The sequence below is a fragment of the Hylobates moloch genome, unplaced genomic scaffold, assembly GCF_009828535.3.
Source record: "Hylobates moloch isolate HMO894 unplaced genomic scaffold, HMol_V3 SCAFFOLD_6, whole genome shotgun sequence".
NCBI classification, from domain to species: Eukaryota; Metazoa; Chordata; class Mammalia; order Primates; family Hylobatidae; genus Hylobates; species Hylobates moloch.
This window is the reverse complement of record NW_026652281.1, coordinates 80,507,092-80,518,740: the sequence shown is the minus strand read 5'-3', so window position 1 is coordinate 80,518,740 and position 11,649 is coordinate 80,507,092. Positions and strand designations below refer to the sequence as shown.

General features: G+C 54.7%; 1 protein-coding gene across 1 annotated transcript; it reads right to left on the bottom strand.

The window, feature by feature from the left end:
- Positions 1-83: 83 nt before the first annotated feature.
- Positions 84-9,239, bottom strand: MAPK3 (mitogen-activated protein kinase 3). The gene is made up of 9 exons (XM_032155791.2): positions 9,040-9,239; positions 7,803-7,985; positions 4,329-4,518; positions 4,026-4,142; positions 3,649-3,763; positions 3,133-3,264; positions 2,873-2,982; positions 2,623-2,777; positions 84-687 (listed from the first exon to the last, which is right to left on the bottom strand). The coding sequence occupies exons 1-8, from the start codon at positions 9,207-9,209 to the stop codon at positions 2,655-2,657; spliced, it is 1,140 nt and encodes a 379-aa protein (XP_032011682.1). The 5' UTR covers positions 9,210-9,239; the 3' UTR covers positions 84-687; positions 2,623-2,654.
- Positions 9,240-11,649: the final 2,410 nt, after the last annotated feature.

The following is an 11,649-nucleotide window of genomic DNA, read 5'->3' as shown; positions in this document are numbered from 1 at the left end:
AAGCAGCAGCTGGGCTGCAGGAGTCCGTCCTCAGAGCCGCACGGGGCAGGGCAGGGGTGTCGCGAACACAGACAGAGCCAGGGTCAGCCATAGACACATCTCTATATTTATATATTAGACGGGTCAGGGAGGTGGCAGGGGCGCCAGGCTCTCCACGCCCCCCAGCTCCACTTCCGCTCACCACACACAGAAGCAGCGAGGGCACTCGAAGTGACAGCTTTGACGGGGAGGGGTTTCGGCCCGGCCCGGCTCTTCAGGGATGCTAGCCCTTGAGACTAAGGAATGTTCCTTCAGGGAAACTAGGGTGGGGTTTGAATGAGATGAGGGGGGCAGGCATGGCCCTGAGTCCCTACTCAGTGCCCCCCACCCTCCACCTCTGCCCTTCGGCAGGTTGGGGCAGCCAGAGCCCTTCCATTGCAGAACTGCCAGAGACTGGGACGCTGGGGAAGGTAAGGGCGCAGCAGCAGCAGTGGGAGATTGAACTGGGGCCACCTGAGCCCCCAAGGCCCCGTGGGGAGGGCGGGTGGGGAGGAGGAGACCTTGGCCTGCCTGAAGCTGGAGGCCTCAGCAAAGGAGAGAGGTGGCCAGGCCCATGCTCCACCCTGGCCTGGGCTGCCAAGGTCTGGGCTGGGCACAGTGTCCATTTTCTAACAGTCCGGCGGGAGAGGGGCAGGCAGGAGGCAGGTCCTAAAGAGAGAAGCAGGCAGAAGAGGAGTCGTTAGCACCCCCCGGGCAGACCCGCTGGAGCCCTGACCTCAGCCTCTCTTATTTCACCCTCATAGCTGGATAGTCTGGGTCTCAGTTTCTTTATCTGTAAATGGAGATAATAATAGTACCTAGCTTGAGGTACTGCTGTAAGATTAAAGGAATTAATACATGTAAACCTCTTAGAACAATGCTTAGGGCTTTATGCTTTCATTATTAGAACTGTCTCGGCCGGGCGCAGTGGCTCACGCCTATAATCCCAGCACTTTGAGAAGCCGAGGTGGGTGGGTCACTTGAGCCCAGGAGTTTGAGACTGGCCTGGGCAACACATAGCAAGACCCTAGCTCTACAAAAAAAAAAAAAAAAAAAAAAAAAATTAGCCAGTTGCAATGGCTCGTCCAGCTAGCTGGGAGGATCCCTTGCACCCAGGAGTTTTGAGGCTGCAGTGAGCTATGATTGCACCACTGCATTCCAGCCTGGGTGACAGAGTGAGACACTGTCTCAAAAAAACAAAACCAAAAAAAGATAAATAGAACTGACTCCAGGAAACTGAGGCGCAGAGAGGTGAGGTGCCTTGCCCAATATCACACAGCACTTACTAAGTGGCACAGCTGAATTTGAGCCCAGGTGTGCATGCCTTCTTCCTATCAGGCCACACCTGGCTGAAGACAGGAAGAGACTGGAGGAGGCAAGGAGGCAGCGTGGGTGGGGGCAGGCCCAGCGGGGTCCCCACAGCTATGTGAACTGCTGATCTGGCAGCAGGTGTGAGGAGGCCTGGCAATCTGGGTCAGGCTGGGCGCTGCTGGGCCCCTCCCAAAGCAATCACGGCCCCACCTGCTTCTGCCACACCCAGAGCTGAAGCCTGACTCGGGTCCTCACCTGGGTGACAGAGGCCCTCAGTGACCTCTTGCCTCTTTGCCAGTTCTGTTCCCAGAAGGAGACTAGAATGGCTTCTGGGTCTGGGGGATGCAGGGTGTTGACAGGCAGAGACATTTGGGGCTGGAGGACTGGGTGGGCCACGAGTCTGGGCAGCCCTTGGGCATTTTTTTTTTTTTAGATGGAGTCTTGCTCTGTAGTCCAGGCTGGAGTGCAGTGGTGCGATCTCGGCTCACTGCAACCTCTGCCTCCTGGGTTCAAGCAATTCTCCTGCCTCAGCCTCCCGAGTAGCTGGGATTATAGGCATGTGCCACCACACCCAGCTAATTTTTGTATTCTTTACAGTAGAGACGGGGTTTCACCATGTTGGCCAAGCTGGTCTTGAACTCTTGACCTTGTGATCCACCCACCTCGGCCTCCCAAAGTGCTGGGATTACAGGCATGAGCCACTGTGCCCAGCCCTTTTTTTTTTTTGAGACAGAGTCTCACTGTTGCCCAGGCTGGAGTACAGTGGTGCAACCTCCGCCTCCCGGGTTCAAGCAGTCCTCCCACCACAGCCTCCTGAGTCGCTGAGACTAGAAGCGCATGCCTACGTGCCCGGCTAATTTTTGTGTTTTTAGTAGAGACAGGGTTTCACCATGTTGGCCAGGCTGGTCTCGAACTCCTGACCTCAGGTGATCCACTTGCCTCAGCCTCTCAAAGTGCTGGGATTACCAGAGTGACCCACTGTGCCCGGCTAATTTTTGTATTTTTAGCATAGATGGGATTTCACCATGCAGGCCAGGCTGGTCTGAAACTTCTGACCCTCAGGTGATCCACTCGTCTCAGTCTCAGTCTCCCAAAGTGCTGGGATTCCAGGCATGAGCCACTGCACCCAGCCCCCTGGACACTGCTGTTGTCACCAGACACATTGACCATGGGTGCGGGGTAAGCTTGCTGCTGTATGGAGGCACGTACAGATCAATATAGATATAGATATAGATATACAGATATAGATATTTAGTATCAGGGTGTCTGCGTGCGGGCCACGGGGACACTCACCAGGCCCCAGGGTGCAGGGATGTTTGTCTGGGCTAGGGGGCCTCCAGCACTCCGGGCTGGAAGCGTGCTGTCTCCTGGAAGATGAGCTCCTTCAGCCGCTCCTTAGGTAGGTCATCCAGCTCCATGGCGAAGGTGAAGGGCTCCTCGGCCACTGGCTGGGGTGGCAGAGACAGCAAGGCTCAGGCCTGGCATGGGGGATACCTACGTGCCCCCGTGCCCCCGGCCCCACTGCTGCTGGGGACTGGCCCACCTCATCCGTCGGGTCATAGTACTGCTCCAGGTAGGGGTGAGCCAGCGCTTCCTCCACTGTGATCCGTTTATTGGGGTTAAAGGTTAACATCCGGTCCAGCAGATCAAGGGCTATGGAAGGGCAGGAGTCAGAGGTCACAGGGAAGACTGGAGGAGCTCCCAGAAGCATTGCTTTGCCTGTCTCCTCCAGTGGCTGCTGGGCTCACACACCCTCCACGACACCCAGGGTTTATCCCACACCCGCCCTCATATCTCTCGAACCTTTGGAGTCTGACTTGGGGAAAAGCTTGGCCCAAGCCACCTTGGTCTTGGAGGGCAGAGACTGTAGGTAGTTTCGGGCCTTCATGTTGATGATGCAATTCAGGTCCTCCTGGGATGGGGAGCCCAGGATGCCTGTGGATAAGAAGGTGACTTGGTAAATGATCACCTCTTTCTTTCTGGGAACAGAACAGGCAACAAAGCAAGAACAAGACCCCCCAGCCCAGCAACCCATGCCAATCCCTCAGTCACCTCCTAGTCATTAGCATGGTGGTGCAGAGCAAGGGGGCTGGATTCAGGCAGACCAAGGCTCAAATCCTAGGTCTGGTGCCTCCTTAGGTGTGGGACTTAGCCTTGCTTTTCCCATCTATCCAATGGGGATAATATCTATACTTCATTGAGATACCATGAGATGCTGAAGGCACCCCACACATGGCGGTATCCCTGACGTGGACTCTTGAGAAATCTCACCTCGGAAAAGCTAATCATCCCCCACTCAGCCAGCCGGGCCTCCCTCACCCAGAATGTGGTTGAGCTGATCCAGGTAGTGCTTGCCAGGGAAGATGGGCCGGTTAGAGAGCATCTCAGCTAGAATGCAGCCCACAGACCAGATGTCGATGGACTTGGTATAGCCCTGGGGGAGAGGAGGAAGTGGTGAGCTCCTGGGCCAGCCTCAACAGGGTCCTGTTGTCTGCGCCAGGCCACCACCTCCAAGTTAGATCCAACACCAGGCAGAAGGCAGAGGCCTGGAGGGCTCAATGCTCAGCTTCCTTGCAGAGCCCAAGGCCCAAAGGGTAGAATTCCTGTGTCATGGGGGTCAGTGTCTGGCTCAGAGATAGCTCCAGGGCTTCCTGGGAACTGGTCCGTTCCTTTCAGGAGTGGGCAGCCCCTCCTACCTTGGAGTTCAGCATGATCTCTGGGGCCCGGTACCAGCGCGTAGCCACATACTCCGTCAGGAAGCCGGTGTGGTCATGCTCAGGATCGGCAATCCGGGCCAGGCCGAAATCGCAAATCTGGAATCAGACCTAGTTGCTAAGCTCGGCGCTCAAGGCCTCTGCAGCCTAAGCAGTCACGCCTCCTTGTCTTTGCCTCCACTGTTCCCCTTGCTTGCAATGTTCTCCTGCCCAAGGCTTCTTCTACTGGTCACCTGGAAGCCCCAGACCCTGGGGGAGGAGGGGACAGGTGCCCAACCCTCTGACCTTAAGGTCGCAGGTGGTGTTGATGAGCAGGTTGGAGGGCTTTAGATCTCGGTGGAGCACATTGGCGGAGTGGATGTACTTGAGGCCCCGCAGGATCTGGTAGAGGAAGTAGCAGATATGGTCATTGCTCAGCTGCTGGCTTTTCAGCAACTTGTACAGGTCAGTCTCCATCAGGTCCTGCACAATGTAGCTGAGGATGGTTCCGGAGACCCCCGGGGCAGGGGGCAGCAGGAGGCACTTGGTTAAGGAAAACAGGCTCTGAAGGCGAGGCTGCACACCTCCTCCAGCCAGGGCCCCTGGGACTCAATAGGTCTGCCAACCTGCACCACCAGCTGGGCAAGCTGCTGCCATTACCCAGTGGCAGGGCTCTGAGCCTCTGTTGCATCACAGTTGCTGATCCTGAGCAAGGGGCTTCACTTCTGTGGCCTCAGTTTCCCTACCAGGGAAACGGGGATAATAATAAACTGTGGGAGGCAGGAGAACTTCACAGTTAAGAGCAGAAACTTGGGCCAGGAGTGGTGGCTCACGCCTGTAATCCCAGCACTTCAGGAGGCTGAGGCGGAAGGATTGCTTGAGGCCAGGAGTTTGAGACCACCAGCCTGGGCAACATGGCAAAACCCTGTCTCTACTAAGAATACCGAAATTAACTGGGCACAGCGGCATGTGCCTGTAATCCCATCTACTCCGGAGGCTGCAGCACGAGAATCACTTGAACCCAGGAGGCAGATGTTGCAGTGAGCCAAGATTGTGTCACTGCACTCCAGCCTGGATGACAGAGTGAGACTCTGTCTCAAAAATAAATAAATTTAAAAAAAAAAAAAACTACAAAAAGAGCAGCAACTCTGGAGTTAACCCATGGATGTCTGAAATCTCTCTACTAGTCACTGGCTTTAGGATCTCAACCTGTCTGTGCCTCAACTTTCTCATCTGGTATGTAGGGGAAATAATGTTTTTTTTTTTGTTTTCTTTTTGTGGAGATGAGCTCTTGCTATGTTGCCCAGGCAGGTCTTGAACTCATGGGTTCAAGTGTTCCTTCTACCTCAGCCTCCCAAAATGCTGGAAATTACAGGTGCGGGCCATGAAATAATGGTTCTTTTGAGGGTGGTTGTGAAAACTAGATGAGATGGCGCATGTAAAGCTGTCAGCCCAGTGCTTGGCAAGTTGTGAGTGCTAGGCAAACATGAACTATTATTACTAATATCAATGCCTGAGTCACATGGCTGTTGAGGGAGTTAAATGAGATAATGTATGAACACCATCTGGCATGCAATAAATGTTTGCTTAAAAATAAATGCCTGCCTTATGGGAATGGTTTGTGCAAGAAAAATGAGGAGACACTCCCAACAGCACACTCCCACTCAAAGGAGAGTGCTTGGCCATACCTCAGAAGATGGAGGAGTAAGATGTCTTTTTCTATTTGAAGATAAAACAAAGCTTATGCGTAAATAAATAAATAAATCCACAAATGCCGTTTGGCTTGTCTCTGGAAAAATAAGTCAGGGCTGTCTTTTAGAATCTGCCTTGAGGCCAGGCATGGTGGCTCACGCCTGTAATCCCAGCTCTTCAGGAGGCCGAGGTGGGTTGATGACCTGAGGTTAGGAGTTCGAGGCCAGCCTGGCCAATAGGGCGAAACCCCGTGTCTACTGAAAATACAAAAATTAGCCGGGCACGGTGGCAGGCGCCTGTAGTCCCAGCTACTTGGAAGGCTGAGGCAGGAGAATGGCATGAACCCGGGAGGTGGAGGTTGCAGTGAGCCGAGATCTCGGCACTGCACTCCAGCCTGGGTGACAGAGGGAGACTCCATGTAAAAAAAACAAACAAACAAACAAAAAACAAAGAAAACAAGAATCTGCCTTGAAAGGGTCTTCAGAGAATATGTGGACCAGCCCTGCTGTTTTAGGGCTGGGGAGGCCCAGTGAGACGCCGTGACTTGCTTCACATCACACAGCAAGCTGGGGGTGAGCACGATTTCCTGTCCACAGTTGTGGTGGGGGTTGCAGACACCTCAGTACAAGACACCTCAGTACAAATCCCCGCTCTTGGGTGGAGGGCTGGGACTGAGAGTGGGTGGGTGGGACAGGGAAGAAGTGACAGGTGTCATAAGTTGCTAAGGAGAGCCAGACAGGAAGTGGACAGCAAACTAGGACAGCAGTATTGGGGGAGGATGACCAAGGCTAGGCTGTTCCTCCCTGGGCAAGGTGCAAGTCCACAGGTGATTAGGGTGCGGCTCTGAGTGAGAAGTCCCGAGAAGAAGGACAAGTTCCCATCTGGGGGAGGGGAGGAGGAGACAGCAACAGAAACACTTGATTTTAGGTTTTCTGGGCCTTAGCTTCCTCATCTTTTTTTTTTTTTTTGACAGGGTCACGCTCTGTCCCCCAGGCTGGAGTGCAGTAGCACAATCATAGCTCACTGCAGCCTCGAACTCCTAAGCTCAAGCCATCCTCCTGCCTCAGCCTCCCAAGTAGCTGGGACTATAGTCATGCACCACCAAACCTGAATAATTTTTAAATTTTTTGTAGAGATGGGGTCTCACTATGCTGCCCAGGCTGGTCTTGAACTCCTGGCCTCCAGTGATCCTCTGGTCTTGGCCTCCCAAAGTGTTGGGACTACAGATGTGAGCCATTGCACTCCACTCCTCATCTTTGAAATGAAGCTGAAAAGCCCATCTCATAGGGTAGTTGGGAGGTGTAATACAAAAAAAAAAAGCATTGGGCATGTATAGTACCTGACACACAATAGGCCCTCAAGAAAGGCAGTTTTTTGTTTTTGTTTAGTTTTGAGACAGAGTCTCGCTCTGTCACCCAGGCTAGAGTGCAGTGGCACAATCTTGGCTCACTGCAACCTCCGCCTCCTGGGTTCAAGCGATTCTCCTGCCTCTGCCTCCCAAGTAGCTGGGATTTCAGGTTTGCGCCACCACGCCCCACTAATTTTTTTGTATTTTTAGTAGAGACGGGGTTTAACCATGTTGGCCAGGCTGGTCTCTAACTCCTGACCTCAGGTAATCTGCCCACCTCAGCCTCCCAAAGTATTGGGATTACAGGCGTGAGCCACCACGTCCAGCTGACAGTTTTCTTTCTCCCTGTCTCCCTTCCAGTCTGGGGAAGGAGGAAAGAGAGGAAAGAATCATCCATTCCTTAGCAAGAAATGACTGTGGGCAGAGGCTGGGTCATGTCTCAGAACTGCCAATGTCAGAAGACACCACTCCCATAGAGACCATCCTGCCTAGCCCTCCCCCCTGGGGCACAGAGCAGAGAACCGACTTGCTCAAGGCCATACTGCCCGGCCGCTGCAGGCCTGGGTTCATCAGAGGTCTCCAAGTCCTGTTACACTGTGGCTTCTCCTCTGCGGGAAGTTTATTTTACTGGGTTTGTTTTGGAGGGTGGTGGGTAAGATGGAAACAGAAAGCAAGCAACGGGTCCCCAGCCCAGCTGCGAGGCCGTGCCTGACCAGCCGACTGGCCAAGGTGAAGGATACACATCCCTCATGGCTTCCAGGGTGGACGCCCGCAGAATGTCTCGGATGCCGATGACATTCTCATGGCGGAAGCGCAGCAGGATCTGGATCTCCCGGAGCGTGCGCTGGCAGTAGGTCTGATGCTCGAAGGGGCTGATCTTCTTGATGGCCACGCGAGTCTTGCGCACGTGGTCATAGGCCGAGCTGAGGGGACCGGAGAGAGGCTGCTGCTGTGGCCTTACAAAGGGGGAGTCCGGGCCTGGTGGCCCCACCCAGGCCTTGGCAGGGAAGGGAGAGAGCAGGAGCTGGCTCTGGTCAAATCATAAACAATGCTGGTTCCTTCCTGCTGTGGAGGCCTGGATCTCCAGAGAGAAAGCTGGGGACCAGCCAGGCGGCCCTTCGGTGACTTTACAAAGAGGAAGAGACTGACCGCTCACTGACTTCCCCTCTCCTCAATCCCCTTCCATTCTACTGGCCCTGAACCCTTCGCCCCCATTCCCAGGAAAGGCTCCTTAACCCAAGACAGGTCCGGGGGTGCAGATGCTGGGGACACACCATGGGGCAAATACTGGGAAGGTGGCAGCCAGGGGAGGGGCAGGAGAGAATGGACAGGGCAGGGGAGGGTCCCAGGGTGAGGGATCCGGGCAGCGGGGCTGTCCCAGAGGGACAGAGGCCCAGAGCACACGGTGGGGCCGGGGACACTCACAGACCCCTCCCAAAACATGCAGGTGGCACTCCTGGCCCCCTCATGTCTCTCTGGGCCCCTGGTGGTGGTGATGGTGGGGCCAAAGCCCTGCCCCACCCTGATCTCGGTTCTTCTCCCCCAGGCTCCCTGGCACTGCCTCACAGGGGGAATCCAAGACACCCTGTCCCCCAAAACGGGCCCTCCACTGCCTCTTCACTAAGGATGTCGCCTCCCCGAGAGTACTCATCCTCTGGGCCTTGCCCCGTGTCACTAGGGTCCCCGCGGGCCCCCACATGCACTCAGATGCCCCTCCCGTCATTACAGAAGGGTAGACTCAAAGCCTCCAAGCCCGCTCCCCTGAGGACATAGGCAGCGCCCCCTCCCCCAGAAAGCACTCAGGGGCCCCCTCCCTGGGACGCTCCCGATCATCCCGAGTCTCCTGCCTCCTCGGGACGCTCCGCGTCTCCACGTCCCGGAAAGCGCTCGGCGCCTCCCCCTCCTCTCCCGCGAAGCCCCCTCCCCTGAGGGCGCCCCCTCCCCCGGAACGCCCCCTCCCCCGGAACGCCCCCTCACCTGACCATGCCGTAAGCGCCCTCGCCGATGTACTGCAACTGCGTGTAGCGCGGGCCCACGTCGAACGGCTGCCCCTTCACCATCTCCACCTCCCCCGGGACCCCCGGGCCGACCCCCTCGGCTCTCCGGGGCTCCCCGCCCCCGCCCCCCTGAGCCGCTGCCGCCGCCATCTCCACTCCTCCCCTCCCACCGCCCTCCTCCCCCCGGCGGCCCCGCCCGAGGCCCCGCCCCTTCCCGCCCGCCTGTCACCCGCAGGGCCGCGCGCGCCAGGCCCCGCCCCTGCCCCGGCCCCGCGCGGGCCTGGAGCCGTCACGTGACCCGCCCCGCGCGCGCGCCCGCCCTTCTCGCCCCAGGTTCTGGGGCCCTGGGTCCTTAAGGGCTCCGCGGCCTCCAGGTCACCGGGAGGCTCGGCAGCGCCGCCTCGGAGACTGTCCTCACCCTCCCTTCGAAGGGGAAGCGGCCAGGGCGTGACCTACCAGAGCCACCTAGCCAATGTGTGCGGCAGCCCACCAGAACCTGGGCCCGGGATCACCCTAGGTTAAAAATAATGTTCTAATAAATGGATCGAATTTTACAGATGGGGAATCTGAGAGTTAGGTTTACTAACTTGGGTAAGGTCACTAGTAATGACAGCTGAGACTCAAAATGATGTCTTCTGACACAGAGACTCCTTGTAATTCCATGCCTCTCAGAGACCTAGACTGTTTTTATTTTATTTTAGAGACAGGGTCTCTCTCTGTCGTCCAGGCTGGAGTGCAGTGGTGCAATAACTGCTCACTGCAGCCTCAACCTCCCTGGGGTCAAGTGATCCTCCCACCTCAGCCACCCAAAGAGCTGGGACTACAAGTGCGCGACACCACGCCCTGCTAATTAAAAAAAAAAAATTGGGGGGCTGGGCACAGTGGCTCACGCCTGTAATCCCAGCACTTTGGGAGGCCGAGGTGGGCAGATCACTTGAGGACAGGAGTTTGAGACCAGCCTGACCAACATGGTGAAACCCTGTCTCTACTAAAAATACAAAAATTAGCTGGGCATGGTGGTGGGCGCCTGTAATCCCAGCTATTCAGGAGGCTGAGGCAGGAGAATTGCTTGAACCCAAGAGGTGGAGGTTGCAGTGAGCCAAGATCGCACCACTGCACTCCAGCCTGGGTGACAGAGCGAGACTCCATCTCAAAAAAAAAAAAAAAGAAAATATAATTTTTTTTTTGGTAGATACTGGGTCTTGCTATGTTGCCTAGGCTGGTCTGAAACTACCGACTTCACAGGATCCTCCCACCTCGGCCTCCCAAAGCTCTGGGATCACACCTGTCCATCTCAGACTGTTACAACTGAAGAAAGGGCCCTCGGAGATCGTCCAGCCCATCCCCCTCATTTCACAGCGAAGATGTGAGCTGGAAGCTTCACAAAAACACACAGTTCCCAGGCTTCAGTAAGTAACCATGTAGTGGGTTGTTTTTTTTTTTTTTTGTCCCTGAGTAGGTCCTTGGATGCATTACAGATCAAGAGACAAAATGGAACAGTAATTATGATTCTGAAATTGCTCATAATTAGATCCACAGCCAGGCAGTCTCACTCAGATTAATGAGACTGAGTTTCTGATTCCCAGTGGCCCATAGGTCAGTGAAGGTTCAAGAGGTGCTAATTAGATCAATTGGTTTTTTTAGTTATTCATTTGATAAAGCATTGCATGGCACTCTGTGCAAAGCTCTGAGCTAGGTACTGTGGCTGATAAAGGATTACTATATAGTATGAATCTGTGCTTAAGAGAAAGAACCCCCCAGAGCCTGATTGCCTGGGATAGAATCTGATCTTTGTTCAAGTTGAATGATGAAGAATAAGAAAAAGAAGAAAAAAGAATCCCATCCTTGCCACTAATTTACCCTGTGTTACCCTGGGCAAATTACCTACTGGCTTCTTGGTGGAGGCCTCCAATCTATTGAAGAGATAAAATACACACTCCAAGCTATTGAAGAGATAAAATATATAAATCAATTTAGGCCCCAGTGCAGTGGCTCACTCCCAGTGCTTTGTTTGGGAGGCCGAGGCAGGAGGATCACTTGAGCCCAGGAATTTGAGGCTTCAGTGAGCTATGATTGCACCACTGCACTCCAGCCAGAGTGACAGAATGAGACCCTGTCTCTATTTCTTTTTCTTCCTGTCTCTCTTTTAACAATATTGATACCCTGTCTCTAAAATAATAAACAGGCCAAGTGTGGGGGTTCACGCTGGTAATCCTAGCACTTTGAGAGGTCAAGGCAGGAGGATCCCTTGAGACCAAGAGTTTGAGACCACCCTGGGCAGCATAGGAAGACTCCATCTCTACAAAAAGACAAAAATTAGCTGTGCGTGGTGGCGCATGCCTGTGGTCCTGGCTACTCCAGAGGTGGGGGAATTGCTTGAGCCCCAGGAAGTCAAGGCTGCTGTGAGCTATGATTGCAACATGGCACTCCAGCCTGGGCAACAGAGGGAGACACTGTCTCTACAATAATTTTTTTTTTTAAAGGGAGTTTCGCTCTTGTTGCCCAGGCTGGAGTGCAATGGCGCTGATCTCGGCTCACTGCAACCTCTGCCTCCCAGGTTCAAATGATTCTCCTGCCTCAGCCTCCCAAG

What these genes read in the sequence shown, in the direction of transcription:
- MAPK3 (XM_032155791.2), bottom strand. Translation starts at nt 9,209, where the DNA reads ATGGCGGCGGCAGCGGCTCAGGGGGGCGGGGGCGGGGAGCCCCGGAGA. An exon ending in ACACCACCTGCGACCTTAAG is followed by an intron (nt 4,143 to 4,328) that starts GTCAGAGGGTTG and finishes GTCTGATTCCAG; the next exon opens with ATTTGCGATTTCGGCCTGGC. An exon ending in TCAGCTCAACCACATTCTGG is followed by an intron (nt 3,265 to 3,648) that starts GTGAGGGAGGCC and finishes TCTTATCCACAG; the next exon opens with GCATCCTGGGCTCCCCATCC.